Source organism: Gobio gobio, assembly GCF_949357685.1.
Source record: "Gobio gobio genome assembly, chromosome: 4".
NCBI lineage: Eukaryota > Metazoa > Chordata > Actinopteri > Cypriniformes > Gobionidae > Gobio > Gobio gobio.
Genome location: NC_137100.1, coordinates 51,409,993 through 51,426,937, shown reverse-complemented (window position 1 = coordinate 51,426,937; position 16,945 = coordinate 51,409,993). Strand labels below are relative to the sequence as shown.

Genomic DNA, 16,945 nt, shown 5'->3' with positions numbered 1-16,945 from the left:
GTTTTGTGGAAGTATAGCACGTGCTGTCATGCACAATATTGCCCAAGAGAAGGAAAGGACACCAGTTCTTTATAAATGCAAAAGCAACACAGTTGTCAGATGTCAAATGGGTGCTGGTGAGGTAATGCTGGAAACTCTGTTTGCTGGCCAAGGTGAGAGACTGCTATTTATTGATAAGACTTGTGAACATTTACTCCAAACCACATTGAAATGTTTACCTTTGAATGTTTCTGTCCACAGAGACGCTTATAATTATTATAATATTTATATATTATATTGAATCTATGTATTTACATATTACAAGTTGTATTTTACTTTATTTATTTAGTTCTCAAATCTTTTGTTGCTAAACTAACTTATATTTTAGTTTTAAAAAGTTAACTTCACAAACTTTTAAACTGTGAAAATTTCCAAACATTTAGTTTGAAATGAAATTGCTGAGCAATGTTAATCTGGGAACACTGACTGTGTTATTACTAATATTAATACTTGAAGAACAATTTAACCAACAAATGATCTTTTTGTTGTCTTCTTACAGGGAATCAACGTAAATTACAATGGAGTTAGCAGATTTTCAATTGAACTATGATTCAACTATTGATTATGAACCTGGCATTGATTATGATAACTCCAGTAATATAACTTACGATGAAGTTTATTTCCACACAACAGTCCACACATGTTTCACTCAGGTTCTTTGCCTGTTGTTGCTGGTGATCAATGTGATTATCTGTTTGCTGGGCCTTGGAGGAAATGCGGTGGTTATCTGGATTGCAGGGTTTGGCATGAAGAAGTCCGTCAATACTACCTGGTACCTGAGCCTGGCTCTATCTGACTTCATATTCTGTGCCTGTTTGCCTTTTAACATTGCCTACGGTGTCACCTCGGACTGGATCTTCGGCCTCTTCATGTGCAAGTTCACGTCCTTTGTCATGTTCCTCAATATGTTCAGCAGCATCTTCCTCCTCGTCATCATCAGCATGGATCGCTGCATCGCCGTCATGTTTCCTGTTTGGGCACAGAATCACCGCACTATTGGAAAAGCATCTGTCTTAATTTTACTTGCATGGATCATCTCTGCAGCTTTAAGTATCCCTTCAATTGTATTCCGTGATGTCCAGAATCACCTGGGCACAAACCGATGCATGAACAACTACACGTCCAGCCAGTACAGCCACAAAATCATTGCAACGAGCCGCTTTGTTTTTGGATTTGTGATGCCGTTCATCCTTATCATATTTTGTTATTCTGTCATCATCCTCAGACTGAGAGCCACCCAAATGGCAAAGTCCAACAAACCATTTAAGATTATGACGGCTCTCATTCTGACCTTCTTCCTGTGCTGGCTGCCGTATCACACATTTGTGCTAATCGAACAAAATGAAACCTTCAACACTGAGGTCATTTCTATCGGACTGACCATTGGCACCACTGTTGCTGCTGCTAACAGCTTCCTAAACCCTGTTTTGTACGTCTTCATGGGCAATGACTTCAGGAAGAAGTTCAGGAGCTCCATCTTATCAAAGATCGAGAATGCTATTGGAGAAGATGGCCGAACGATCAGTCGCTACCTGTCTCGCTCTAGCTCAGTGGATGCAAGGGCATCTACTCATATCTAAAGAATAAACTGGAAGTAAGTTATTTTGCATTAGGGCCATCAATTTAATGCAGGGGTGTCAAACTTAGTTCCCGGAGGGCCACTGTCATGCAGAGTTTAGTTCCAAACATAATTAAACACAGCTGAACCAACTAGAAAAAAAAACTAAGGACCAGATTTTCTAACAGCTTGTGCCAGTGCAAGCCCTCTTTGTGCTTTAGCGCTGAAAAGGCATGGACACAGTTATTTTTGCAGCTGACCTTATTGCAGATGCATTTGTAGGAGTTTCCATTTCAGATGCAAAATTTATGAAGGAGAGTTTTAAAATTAATAAATCAACGTGATTTACTTAGGTTTGCGGTAGTCAATTTGCGAGAGTTGCCAGTCTTGTGGTAATTTCCTCTATTTAGTAAATCTGGCCCTTTATATACACTGTATTTAGTTGTGCACTGTTAGAAAAAAAATCGTCATAATCTGCTTACACGTTAAGTTTATATATTTCCTTTAATCAGAATCAGAAAGAGCTTTATTGCCAAGTATGTTTGCACACACACACACAAGGAATTTGTTTTGGTGACAGAAGTTTCCAGTACACAGAGACATATAAAGATAGTAAAATAAAAAATTATCTATTTTGTATTTATATATAAACTTGTATGTGCTATATACAAATATAATAGAATAGAATGAACAGAAAATGGAATAAGAGGTAAATACTTGGAATAAGAAGTAAATATAAGTGATATTGCACATATTATAGCACAGTGGGGAGAACATTAACTGTTCATGATTGCCTGGGGGAAGAAACTTTTCTTGTGCCTGGTTGTTCTGCTCAGTGCTCTGTAGTGCCGGCCAGAATGCAAAAGTTCAAAGAGAAGGTGGCTTGGATGTGAGGGATCCAGAGGGATTTCCAACCCTTTTCCTCACTCTGGATGGATATAGTTCTTGGAGGGTGGGCAGTGGAGCACCAATAATCCTCAGCAGTCTGAACCGTCCTCTGTAGTCTTCTTATGTCTGATTTTGTAACTGAGCAAAACCAGACAGTTAATGAAGCGCAGCCACAGAGGACAGACGCAATGGTGGATGATTAGAACTGCAGCAGCAGCGGCTGATGTGGCAACTTCCTCAGCTGGAGAAGGAAGTACAATCTTCCGGGCCTTTCAATGCGATCGACTTCAGGTCTTGAGAGACTACTAACCCTAAAACACAACATAGCCTAATGCAATGCATAATTTTGAATACAGGTAAAACATCTTTGAAAAATCACCACGGAACAGTACACAACGGTTTCAAGATGTGTTACCAGTTAGAACTTCTTAAAATCTTAAAATGTGGTGCAGCAACCAAAAATATCTGACCAAAATCATGTACATAGATCAAAAGACTGTGATAACCCTGCCTGTGTGAATGAAACCAAAGGGCAGACCAACATGATTTTAGGCCAGTCATATACCTATTGTAAACTACATGGAAATAAACAACATACTGACTTCTGATGCCACTTTTTTGTAATATATATTTACATGTTTGCCACAATAATGTAATGTCTATGAATTATCTTAATTTGAGGCCATCATTAGGCCAAATTAAACCATCATTATGCACAATGCAAATGGATTGCTGATGTAAGCAAGCATTCTTTAATCTTTATAACCATTTGTATGATGACTTAACTGAACATTTCTGTAACTAATAAACAGCATTGTTTGACTGCAATGATTGTGCTGTGAGCTTCTCAACATACCCCACTTCAGCATCCTCCCACAATGGTAAAGGCAGCAGAGTTTGACACATGTTGGCCTGTTCACTGAAATGGCGCTATATTCTCGGTTTTTAACCTCAAACCACCATATCGCTATAACTATCAGATGAACGCTTTGAAAAGGGTACTGGATAAGTGTGGCCGTCAGTCAACAGTCTCAGTTCTCAGAAATGAGTTTGCATCTTACAGAGGAACTAGGTGTTAAACAAATTTTTACAATAGCTCAGTCTGCCCTTAAATGAAAAAAAACAACCCACCAACAACCCAGCAGCAGAAGTACATATCTGAAGCATTGCAAACGGCAGTGTGAGGCTTTCTTCGTGAGGTAAGTTATTCTTTATAGATGTCATATGAGCCAGTGCATTAAAGATATATAAGATGTGCATTTGACCATGCGGTGAACACTGTACCGTTCTAATGACAGAAAGCAGTAAAGGAATTAAGATGCATGTGACTAATTCTATGCTGCAAAAGAATCAACTAAGATACTTTATGAATTCAAGATTGCAAAAACCTTTGCAGTTTCTAGATATCAGATATGACAAAGGAAGAAACGTAACATCCTCCTCACTTAACAAAGATACTTGTCAGTCATAATTTTTACATGTTGAAGTTTCAAAGTGAGTTAGTTGGATTTAAATTTGAATGCGAATAGCATGTCTCTTGTGTAAATTGTTGTATGGTTTAAACACTGAAATAGCTTCTTAAGTAACATATTAGGCCATTTCCTTCATACAAATAACCCATTGGAGGTAATTTAAAGTCACAAGGATAAACAGAAAGTGCAAAAAGTTTACATGAAAAAAATAAGGGAAGTGACCGGAGAATTCTGGAGGTGTTATGCTTTTTATTGGCATGCCAGAAAAGGGCTGATCAAAAAGAACTCCGTTTCATTAAGTAACCTGATGGAAATTGTTGGGAAATGCAGTTAATTGCAAACCAAGTGTCATGTTTTTGCTTAGCAACTGCATTCATTTTAAGATACATGCAAAATGGCTTTACTTTAAATATATTTGGATAAATTGCCTATTGCTTTCATTACAGAACTCAACTTTCTATTCAGTTCTAACAAGACATAATGGATTCAACTACAGAAGCAGATTATCCCGGGGACTACAATGATGTTTTAAAAGAGCTTGAAATTCACTCTGTGGATTTACCTGCTGGACACTGCAGACACGCAGCATGTGTAATCACAGTTATTTTTAATGTGATCATATTCCTTCTTGGCACCATTGGAAATGGAGCGGTGATCTGGATTGCTGGTTTTAAGATGAAGAAGTCCGTGAACACCACCTGGTACCTGAGCCTGGCTTTGTCTGACTTCATTTTCTGCTCTACTCTCCCTTTCATCATTAGCAGATTAGTTACGGACACCTGGATCTTTGGGCTCTTCATGTGCAAGTTCACCTCTTTTGTTACGACCCTCAATATGTACAGCAGCATTTTCATCCTGGTCATCATTAGTGTGGATCGCTGCATCACAGTCAAGTTTCCTGTCTGGGCCCAAAATCAACGCACTGTAAAGAAAGCTTCTGCAGTTATTGTGATGGCTTGGTTCGTGTCTGTTTTGCTCAGCATTCCATCTGCCAAATTCAGAGATATTACGAAAAATTCAACAACAGTCATCTGTTATGGCAACTATGAGCATCACCACACAACCGTCGTGTTCCTGCGCTTTACTTTTGGGTTTTTAATTCCACTCCTGGCCATTTCCACCTGTTACTCCATCCTGATCTGTAAACTTAAAGCAAACCAAATGTCCAAATCCACCAAGCCCTACAAGATCATGACAGTACTGATTACAACTTTTTTTGTCTGTTGGTTGCCATTTCACATTGTTTCTATTATAGAGTTGGAACAAAAAGAGCACGATCCTGTCTTTAACACGGCTGTACAAGTAACTGCTGCTCTTGCCACTGCAAACAGCTTTATAAACCCATTCCTCTATGCATTCATGGCTAAGGACATGAAAAAGAAATGCTATTCCTTTCTGTCAAAGATTGAGAGTGCCATTGATGAGGAGACCCGAAGCGCTTTCCAAAGAACTTCCATTACCAATTCTGTGGATAACAGAGTTTCCACTGTTGTCTGAAATTAAAACAATTCTTGGATAAAATATATTTCACTTTATTCGCTTCCAGGTCTGACTGGAGAATGCTGGCTTATAGAAAAGACTCAACATTAACAAGTTGTACAAACGGTTGTCTGTTGCATGTAACACAGCTGGAAATTCAAGAATAAATTAATGTAAATAGGCTCCAAAAAAGCTACTTTCTATAAAAGTTTTGTATATTAAAATGCCATTTTGCTTACTGATTTTGCAGAATTAAATCATTACTATTGAATCTTTACTGCATTTATCTTATCATTTGTGCATGTTACTGATCAACACATATACATAAATATATGGAGTGGGGCATCAAAGAATTTGGGAATTTATATATTATTGAATACATTGAGCATCATTTGAGCTAGATCAACAAATCTTGTCATGCTCCACGTCTCTCTGTTTTGCTAAAATATACATACAAAATATACAATAAAAAAAACTTGTTCTAACAATTTCCCTCTAGTGTTGGTAATTTTCTTAATTATATCACAGGCTGATAAGTAATTCAATCCATACACAAAACATTCAGAAAGATACTTCAGCTTTATTGTATTTTTATATGGTAAGTATAAAGTGATACTTTCTGTCTTTCAATACTTCCTGCTTAAAAGCTTTACAAATGTTTTTTTTCTTGGAAAGAAAAAAGAGGTGATTTGCAGTTTTACTTCAAAAACGCTTCCTAACACTAAAATAGTCAGGGATGCATGGATGCAGGGATGCAGCAGACTGCAACTCAAATGGTTGCAATGTGACAAAATATAAAGGTTCATTAGTTAACTACATTAGTTAACATGAACTAATAATGAACTGCACTTTTAAAGCATTTATTTATCATTGTTAAAGTTGATTTTAACATTTACTAATACTTTATTATAATCTTGTTAACACAGTTACCTTTGACACAGTTGAAAAAAATTCAACCGCCAGACCACTGGAGAACTCGAAAGTTGATCGCGGATCTATATATTTATTCACTCATGTGAAGAATCTCGCGACATAATATGTTTGACGCAAATTAATGCAAATATTGTTTACAAATAGTCCCAAAAAGATTATTTCCCAAATAGAAATAGACCTAGCTTTGAATTAGTCTATTATTTAAAATAAAATTAAAATCATTCATTATTTCATATTACATAATTTAATTTCTATGGGCTATATTTAAAAAAATAGAGTAGGCAAGAGAAGTCTATGTTCTGAAGAACTGTTCATGTTCAGAAGGAAAGCTCAAATTCAGAGGAACAGTTCATGTTCAGAAGAAACATTCACGTTGAAGAACTGTTAAAGGGGTGATGAACTGAGATATCAACTTTCCCTTGAGCTTTTGATATATAAAAGGTCATGGTAATAAAAGCATATCCTGTAAGTTTCAGAGCTGAAAACTTCCTTGTTAGTCAAAGAAAAGCTTTTATTGACACCAGGCCCAGAAAACGAGAGCTCTCAGAATATGCGGATCTCTTACATAATAGGACCTAGACGCCGCCTCTACAGATAAATATGCTTCTGTAGCCCCGCCCACCAACTCGTGAGCTAAGAATCGTCCCTGCGTAAGCTTCCTTCTGAACACACATGTGAGTAGGCTAAAACATGTCTTTTTATATGCGTTTGTTTTGCAAATCGATTACATACCTTAGCAAGCTGTCACAGGGTGGAGGTGGTGTTATTGAATTGGTTCACTTGTGATCGGACTTGTAACGTTATGGGCCAGGCGCGAGTGTGTGTGTCTCCGTCCGCCTGCGTGAGTGAGTGAGTGTGTGTGTGTGTCCACCTGCGCGAGTGAGTGAGTGTGTGTCCGTCCGCGCGAGTAAGTGAGTGAGTGTGTTTGTGTGTGTGTGTGTGTGTGTGTCCGCGCGAATGTGTGTGTGTGTCCATGTGAGTGAGTGTGTGTATGTTTGTGTGTGTGTGTGTGTGTGTGTGTCCGCGCGAGTGAGTGAGTGAGTGAGTGTGTTTGTGTGTGTGAGAGAGTGTGTGTGTGTGTGTGTGTGTGTCCGCCCGAGTGTGTGAGTGTGTGTGTGTGTCCATGCGAGTGAGTGAGTGTGTGTATGTGTGTGTGTGCGAGAGTGTGTGTGTGTGTGTGTGTGTGTGTGATTTAATCATTGTGTTTGTTGATATCTGGAGTCCTCTGAGCCAGAGTCCTGCACGGGTCAGATTTTGTAAACCTGCACCCGGAGTGCTTAAAACGGCATCTGACCCGTTTTCCGACAACAGCACTAAATAAAATCCGCACCCGACCCGACCCGCTTAAAATAGAACCGACACCCGACCCGCACCCGCAATAAAATCAGTTTAGCATATTACATTATAGACACACTTACAAAAATGTTTATTGCCAGCATACATAAATTATTACACAACCATTAACTTAAGGACAACTTCGGGACATTCTAAAACGCTTAACCTGGCTTAATGTAGGTAAGACACTGTTATTAAGAGACCAAACTCAGTAAACATAATACTAATAACGTATACTATATACAAAAAATCAGATGAGCCCAAAATTTGAACGCAACACGTTTAATTACACGTTAAGCGTTTTCCTCCCATAGAAAACCATTATAAGAAAACGCTTAATGTGGCTTAATGTAGGCTACTAAGACAGTGTTATTAAGAGACTAAACTCAGGAACCATAACAAAAATACTGTTCGATAGAACTGCGTGTGCTTGGTTTTGTTACCACAGTCAGCTGCGTGCTTCCTCAGCGATGAACTTCCACATTTGCGGTTATCTTTTCTTCAACTCCTCATGATCCATCTCGACGAGTGCAGGCAGAGCGCGCGCGGTTGTGATTCTCCTGGGAGGGCGCGCGCAGCACGGCCACAAATAAACTGATATGGATTTGAAATTATTTTATCAACTTGAAATACAGGCAAGGCATATTTTTGTATATACATATTTTTAGGAACACATCTACAATATACATGCATATATTTTTATATATAGGCCTATATTCGTTTGCACGTGACTGTTTAAAACCTGTGTTTAGACCCGTGTTCTCCCTTGTCCGACCCGAACCCGTATCCGACACAGCAGGATGTTTTTCACCCATTTCAGCAATATTCGCGGGTACCCGCACCCGTGCAGGACTCTGCTCTGAGCATTTCCCCCAGACGAATCCTGGGACTGAATATAGCTGAAGCTCTAATTAAATATGCAAATCTTATCCAATCCTAGCCGTGGGCGTTTACTTCCAAGTGTTCAGTGCGGAAACGCTGTTATTTTTTTATCCGGATTGCAGGTCCACTTTGTTCAGCCGTCCTAGGGACGGGGGAGTGTTGCAGTGCGTTTAACATACAACATGTTATATGCATGTGTGTATGAGACAGAGGGGAACACGGTCGCATTTGCAGCAGATATATGCTGCCCATCATAAATAAAAGCATGAGACAGACAGGGGTCGGAGGAGAAGACCGGGAAATGTGACATAATGGACAATATTCTGTATTTGCAGTACACGAGCCGCGGTTCAGCTGCACGAGACAAACACTGCCAGTGTGAATGCACAACGGGCGCGCGCGCGCGGCTCCCGCTGCACATTTCACGGAGGAAAGCTTCCACAATCATCGCAAGTTCAATGCAGGATTCGCACAACGGCTTGTCCTGAAAGATGGATTTAAAAACAGAAGCTGTTTACGGGCCACAACCTGTAAGTATGATTTATTTTTTGTCTATGTGTTTTCCTGTAATAGTTTGTATTGTTAATTGTACGTTGTAGCAAGGAAGTAAACAGATGACAACGCTGTTTGGCTCTGCAAACCAGTTTGTTAAATGCTCATTCATACCTAACGTTATCCGACAAACACTTAACGTTACAAACTTTTTTTAAATCTCAACAGCGAACTTGGAATTAGTGTAAATTATTCTTTGATTGGAGCTTTTATGTATTGTTTATCTACATGCTTGTTTATCTACGGGCATGCTAAACATGGTTCTGTGTTTGATTTGGCTACTAGTAAAGCCAATGTTTAGTGTTCGTTTTGGGTTAATAGTTCTTGTGACAGATATTAGGCTATAATCGTTCTAAAAATACAAAAGTAACAGTGCCATTCAGTAGCGATCACTATAGATCCGCAGTCTTTACTCTTGAGGACTGAACAGGTTGAACAGGTTCTGCTTGATCATCTTCACCAAAATGTTCTGGGTCCGATTCGGGCTTAAATAGGTATGGTTTTATTGACGCCATTGTTTATAATACCACCAAAGTACAGTCTACCGGTAAAGGTAAGGGGCGTGACATTTCTGAAAAACATGCACTAGACGGTTAGCGAATCACAACACACTGGGCCAGCTAACCAATCTGAGCCCATTGTGTATTTTTGAGGGACCAGCTTCATGGAACCCGGAAACCATCAGACCGTTTTTACAAGGAGGTAAAAAAAATTAAAAATAATGCAATTTTTTAAAAACGAAGCATGAACACATGTTACAGTGCACCCCACAAACACAATCAAGCCTTCGAAAGAATGTGTTTTACCACCCATTTAAATGATAAGCTGTTTTCCCACAAAAGCAATACATTCAGTGAAGTGAAGCCTCTACTCCAGTGGTGGCGAACCCTGGTCCTGGAGAGCGGTCATGGAGAGCAGAGTTTAGCTCCAACCCTGATAAAACTGATCCAGAGCCATAGAAAAAGAGAGTTGCGACACTCTTTGATCTCGCCACCACATGGTCACATGGTTCATCGAGCTCTCAATAGTTCCAAACAACTCTGCGCTGTCAATCTGTTTGAATAGGATTAAGCAGGATAGACCGCAGTTTCACTATATTTGCAGCAATTTCTGGTAAATGTTAACACAATATGTGCATCGACTTCGACTAGTTTCGACTTTGTTTGGAAACAAAGATGAAATTCTCAAGGTGAACGCATACCTTGAAGCTAGGGGTAAAACAACTAAAGATCAAGTCAGGAATCTAGGTGTGATTTTGGAGTCAGACCTGAGTTTCAGTAGTCATGTCAAAGCAATAACTAAATCAGCTTACTATCATCTCAAAAATATATCAAGAATTAAATGCTTTGTTTCCAGGCAAGACCTAGAGAAACTCGTTCATGCTTTTATCACCAGTAGGGTGGACTATTGTAATGGTCTTCTCACCGGCCTTCCCAAAAAGACCATTAGACAACTGCAGCTCATACAGAACGCTGCTGCCAGGATTCTGAGCAGAAACAGAAAATATGACCATATCACACCAGTCCAGTCTTTACACTGGCTTCCAGTTACATTTAGAATAGATTTTAAAGTATTATTACTGGTATATAAATCACTTAATAGCCTAGGACCTCAATACAAGGCAGATATGCTGATCGAATACAAACCCAACAGATCACTCAGATCAGTTAGAAATTCCAAGGGTTCACTCAAAGCAAGGAGCGTCTGCGTTTAGCTATTATGCCAGCCGTAGCTGGAACCAGCTTCCTGAACAGATCAGATGTGCTCCAACAGTAGCCACTTTCAAATCCAGACTCAAAACACATCTGTTTAACTATGCAGTTACTGAATGAGCTCTGTGCTTTGTCTGAACTGCTTGCACTTTAATTTATATGTTTAAATTTTATTTTATTTTTAATTATACTTTTTATTTTTATTTTTAATTATTCTTTATTTTGTTGAGGCTGTCTGGGTGGAAGAGGTTGAGAAACGGGGGAGCGATTAATCAAAATCTCGCCGGCGCGAGGACGATCCGTTTAGATCTACTCTGACGGATAGATCTGTATAGCCTTGGTGGTAAGAGGAAGGTGTAGATCCATTCTGATCGTCAAACAAAGTAGAGATAGCCCTGGTGTTCCTGTCCAGGAAGATTTGTCTGTAAGGGTAATGTTTAAATGTTTAACTTGACAAATATTTTTCTGAGTACTCCCTCCAGTGCAAAGAAGACCCATTTAGATCTGCTCTGACGGGTAAAACATCTAGAGAATGCTCTGACGGGTAAAACATCTAGAGAACGCCCTAAAGTTAGGCCAAGAAGGTTTGTCTGTAAGGGTACTGTCTAAACGCACAGTTACCTGACAAATATTTTTATAGTAAACCTGACTCTCCATTTTCTTCCACTCCAGAAATATTTCAGCATTTTTTTTATTTATTTTTTCACCTACGAATATTTTTATTTAATTTCTGTAAAGCACTTTGAATTGCCACTGTGTATGAAATGTGCTATACAAATAAACTTGCCTTGCCTTGCCTTTCTTTGCCTTGCCTTTCCTTGGAAGTCTATGGGAGTGTTGTAACTCTGAACTGATCTGCATGTAGCTTCCTTGTAACCCTTCAGACCTTGATTAACTTGTTCAGGTGTGTTTGATTAGGGTTGAAGCAAAACTCTGCAGGGCTGTGGCTGTCCAGGAACGTGGCTGTCCAGGACCGGAGTTCATCACCCCTGCTCTACTCCATTGACATTCATAAAAAAAAAAGGCCTCTTGTCTCCTTTCCTGTGTAACGCTGTGTTGCACTTTTTTTGCTAACCTTGAAGGCTTGCCTTATACTGCCTTCCTGTGCTACGAAAAATGTCCTTCCTGAAGTAGTGATTATGAGCTCATCGCATTCAAGTTATTTGTTGTCGGAAAGAATAGGAATCATGGAGGACACCAGGTTTATCCTTGCCTATTTATTGGGAAAATCTTATTAAAGCCAAAATTATATTTAGCGTCACGTTTATTGACAACCTTAAAAACATTCACCATGCTATCTAGATTATCAGCTTGCTGACGATGCATTTGCCAAAAGCATAGAAGGCCTAAGCTCACAAAGCTTTTGGGACACGCAGCCCTGTAATTTCAGTCAAATACAGGCTATATTCGCTGTGTGTAAAACAAACAATGTTTCAAATGGCTATCCATTTCTTTCTCATTCATGATATTCATTTATTAGCTGTTTTGAACTTGTTTATCATTTTGATAATAAAATGTATTTTATCACAGTTGTGTTGTGTGTCTTCCTAGTGTTGATAATACAGAATAAGCTCTACAGGTTAGTCTATATATCACAAATCCTTCAGATTGGTCAGATGGCCAATTTTTAACTAGGAAACCTGTATTTACAATAAGGCTGATAGCATGTGAAGGCAGCATTGCAGCTTTGGTGCAGCCCAATTTTTCTAACCATGCGTACTTGTATGCACAGTTAATACACGCAGCAAGAGAAACTGGTGGAATGACTTTAGTTTATTGTGTAATATATGTGTCACTTTGCTCACAGTCTGATTTCGGTTTGAGATCTCTTACCCAGTAGATAACTGCCCCAGAGCAGGTTAGCCGCGGAGCGTAAGTTGCCACTTTCTGAGCCACTTTCATGGTGCCTAAATCCCAGGGTTGACATTAACTAAACTGAAACATACCTGGCTATCCACCTAAACTGTCTATGCCCCAGCTTAACTGCTCTGTAGGTTACTGTCTATTGCAGACCAGTAGGGGTAGTGCGCATACATTGACCGCCTGTGTATGCGTACATCAAACAAGGGGGTAGGTTGGTTTGATGTGAACTTGAAATTGGTGGGGACATCCCCAGAAGCTGAGGATTCAGGAAATGAAGTGATGTTTTATTAACAAATTTAAGGAGGAGCACGTGCAGATAATTAAACCTAATTAAACACAAGTGGAGCACGCTCAGATAATTAAACCTATTTAAACACGAGTGGAGCACATCAAGCTAATCAATTTCATCAACAATAAGAGGTGTACATATACTGCAGATTTACCTTCTTTCGTTGACCATTTTTATTTTAGCATCCCTCCACCACCCTATCTCCTCACTTTGATTCTAATAAACTCTTATTAGACGTCAACACAATCCATAATACACTGAAAAAAATGATTATGGCCCGATTAAATTAAGCCTAATTATTTTGTGCTCGTTTAAATAATTTAAATTGAGTTTTTTTATTTTAATATAAAAAAATGAATTGGTTTTATGGGAATTGCATGTGTTTTTGTTTAAATTGAGATAAAATAAATTGATTGCGACCACTTACGATACATTTTTTTTAGTAAATTCAACAAATCATTTTTTTCAGTGTATAATACAGTCTAGTTCTAGACTATCTCTATCACGGGGGGATACTCTGGGTTCGGGCCAAAATTCCGAGTCTGGAGCCCTCCCCTGGACAGCTCGCAATATACGCATAATCTTTACTCTATTTAATTTGATGTAAGTGTGAACTCGTGAATAGGATAATGTATGAAGGTTTTTAGTCTATTCTGATCTTAACAATGTGTTAATTAATGAATTCTGTAATGTTACAGGTAACTAATAATGACAAGGAGGCAGTTTAACAGAGACTTAACTTTAACTCCTTTCATAGTGCAATGCAATTGTCAATCTCAATGTGTCTACTCTTTTGTCCCTTGCAATTCGAAGAACACATGTCTACGTCTTTCATTAACAGAAATGAATTGTTGGCATGTTTGTTTCACATCAATATTGTCCAGGCACACAGTAGTACGGTTAAGTCTCACTTGTGCCATGGTTGTTTTGAGTCATGTTTTCAGTCTCCTAAGAGCACTGAAACTTCTTTCAGACTCCGCTGATGAGACTGGGATGACTAAAAGCAGTCTGACAACTCAAATAGGCCTCTCACTTCAACAAGACCACCTTAGTGGAAAAAAACCTATACCAAAATGTATTTAAAATACATTTATTTCATAATATGTATCCTACAAATCCAATAACATTCTGATTATCATTTGAGACTTAATTATATAAAACTTTATTTGGAGTACTTCTTTATTGCACAATGCACATTTATCACACACTATCAGTAAGGATGATATCGCAGTAAAATAATTTTAGCACAAACAAATATACTTAAAGGACAACTCCGGTTAAAAATGAACCTAGGGGTAATTAACATAATGGTTACAGAGTAGATCGTTCTCTGGGATGCGTTTTCATGAAAATCGAACGTAAATAGTAACTAAAAACAGATTAGCTTATAACGCTAGTATATGGGGCACAGAATAAGTAAAATTAACAGCGTCACTGTGGCGTCGTGAACGCGGATTCAAACTAAACCGGAAGAGAAGACAATGCTTAATAAAGTCTTAGTTTTTGTTATTTTTAGACCAAAATGTATTGTCGACGTTTCAAAAGAGTCTAACTAACCAAATTATGTCACATATGGACTACTTTGATGATGTTTTCATTACCTTTCTGGACTTGGACAGCAAAGTGTGCTTACACTTACATTCAAAGGACTGAAAGCCCTTGGACTAAATCTAAAATATCTTAAACTGTGTTCCGAGGATGAACGGAGGTCTTACGGGTGTGGAACAACATTGGGGTGAGTCATTAATGGAAGAAATTTCATTTTTGGGTGAACTAACCCTTTAAGTATATTTCGGGTGAGCTTTCTTTGCCGCTTCGCACAACCAAATGAAAAAAACAAAGCCAATCGGATCAGCGATGTGGTTTCGGGAGGCAGGACTCTACTTGGATTTTTCATAGAACGCTCTTGAAAGATATTTTTAATCTAAATTAGGTGTTTCCTGGTTAAATAAAATAAGTAATGCATAAAAACCTCAAGACACAATAAGACAACAGTGGTTTTATATAAATATATTTACATTTTTATCGACATTATTGCTAGGGACACATCGTGGTCTCTGGATATTGGTAGGGACACGTAGCATAGGTCAAATGGAGTGTACTTTAAAACAGTGGTTCTCAAACTTTTTTGATCACGCCCCCTTTAAACCTTTAAAAAAATCTGGCAATGCCAAAATGAATCTGCAGCGGTCAGGCGGCACAATGGTCACGTCACGTGGTACAAGTGGTTGTGAGTTTACATGTTACACATTCTACGAAGACGTGAATGATTTTTACAAGTCAGAATCTCGTAATTATGGTAATTCTGACATGGAGTGAACGTACCTTATTATTATACTACTCTTTTGTTGGATGTGGACGGTCTTTAACTTTACAAAGATACTGTATTTGCTACTCGGATGAAAATAATGAAATATAGCTGTACTTTGTGAAGCAATTGGTTATGGTATTTATTCACTTATACAGTGAATCTATAAACACCTCTTTATTGCACTTGTTGTTTGGGGCCGTAAAAAATATTTGCACATGTGTAGCTTCTCATCCCAACTAAACTGTGCGTTCACACCGCCGGCGGCGAGAGCGTCAAAGTGGCCAGAAGGCATTCATTTTCAATGGGAGCCGGCAGCGAGCTCCGGCGAGAGTGGAGCGGCGCGTCTTGGGCGATTTGGGCATTGAGGAGAGTTGAAATCAGGTCAACTTTATGGTAATGAGCTATGACGTGCGGCAACCAATCGGAATGTAGAAGTGCTCCGCTTGAGAGGATTCCAGAGAGGCCTGTAAACTTTGGTTCTGACCACATTAGTTCCCCCAAAAAATGGAGGAGAGTGCTGCGTTCCAGTTCGTTTTTATTATGGCCTTCACTCGCTAACTTCCTCCGTCTTGTTCACTCGGGTGTGTGTCATTGCTTACATTGCATGAGTGCCCACAACTGGCAGAACCTTTGCAATGGACTGAACTGGAACATCCTGCAGCATTCTATATAGGTGTGTTTGGGTTGTTTTAAATGTTTTAAAAAAAATAATTAAAATATCATAGAGTTGTTTGTGGTGGGGTAAATTAAACGCGATATGTGGTGACGTCACAATCGTGTTGCATTGTGGTATATGAAGCTGCCTGAAGTGTACATATTAAGTAGACCCGCTCAAAATCGAGGGAGCGAGGGTCTGTCCATATAAGGCCCTGTCCCAAATGGCACCCTAAACCCTCACGGTCCGCACTTTCACGACGTAATGCCGTTTTGACTGCCGGGAAGAGGTCCGCTGCGTAACCCGCACCAGTGGCTCGGCAGAAGTGCGCATCGAGGGCGCATATCGACCTCAAAAGGGGCGCTCGCGAGCACCCTTCTGAGACCTAAAATGACAAATGGGACACCCTGCAGTCTTGTAGACTTAACGGACACGTGCACGCAGCGGCCATTGTAAGTCCAAAAGACCGAAAGTGCACATGAAGTGTGCCATTTGGGACAGGGCCAAAACTTCCCTCATCTACTTCACGAAGTGGAACGCACTTCAAAATGGCGACAGGGATTTCCCGAGGGGAAGTACTTAGGGAAGTTCGCAAGTGCATGTCTAAAAGTGGAGTGGAACGCAGCCGAGGTTGATCATTGCTGTGGCGGGTTTGATAAGAAGGCGTGTAACAGTATTTTTTATTCAACATTTTCACTCTAGAACGCTTGTTTTTCAGCGGGAATGCAATTCATTTGCTCAAAACAATGATATGACCAATTGCATTAATGCTGCACTTCAACCAGGACAGTTATTGTAATGTGGGCTGCACACAAATTAATGTTAATTAAAGACCAAGGCTAGCAAACGTCTCCTATAAACTGCATGTTGAAATTAGACTAGCACTTAACATGATTATTTGCTATGGCCCCTTTAAATAAAGTTTAAAAAAGACTAGGCATTCGATCTACGTCAGAACGTCAGGGTGGGATGGGATG

At 39.3% G+C, this 16,945-nt stretch overlaps 2 protein-coding genes across 2 annotated transcripts; both read left to right on the top strand.

Annotated features, from left to right (window-relative positions):
• cmklr1 (chemokine-like receptor 1) lies at positions 1–3,311 on the top strand. The gene is made up of 2 exons (XM_079814495.1): positions 1–152; positions 539–3,311. Exon 2 carries the CDS (start codon positions 558–560, stop codon positions 1,617–1,619), a length of 1,062 nt encoding a protein of 353 aa, XP_079670621.1. The 5' UTR covers positions 1–152; positions 539–557; the 3' UTR covers positions 1,620–3,311.
• Positions 3,312–3,342: 31 nt separating this feature from the next.
• On the top strand, positions 3,343–5,919 carry LOC307124974 (chemerin-like receptor 1). The gene is made up of 2 exons (XM_079814496.1): positions 3,343–3,684; positions 4,404–5,919. The coding sequence occupies exon 2, from the start codon at positions 4,438–4,440 to the stop codon at positions 5,452–5,454; it is 1,017 nt and encodes a 338-aa protein (XP_079670622.1). The 5' UTR covers positions 3,343–3,684; positions 4,404–4,437; the 3' UTR covers positions 5,455–5,919.
• The last annotated feature ends 11,026 nt before the right edge of the window (positions 5,920–16,945 follow it).

What these genes read in the sequence shown, in the direction of transcription:
- LOC307124974 (XM_079814496.1), top strand. Translation starts at nt 4,438, where the DNA reads ATGGATTCAACTACAGAAGCAGATTATCCCGGGGACTACAATGATGTT.
- cmklr1 (XM_079814495.1), top strand. Translation starts at nt 558, where the DNA reads ATGGAGTTAGCAGATTTTCAATTGAACTATGATTCAACTATTGATTAT.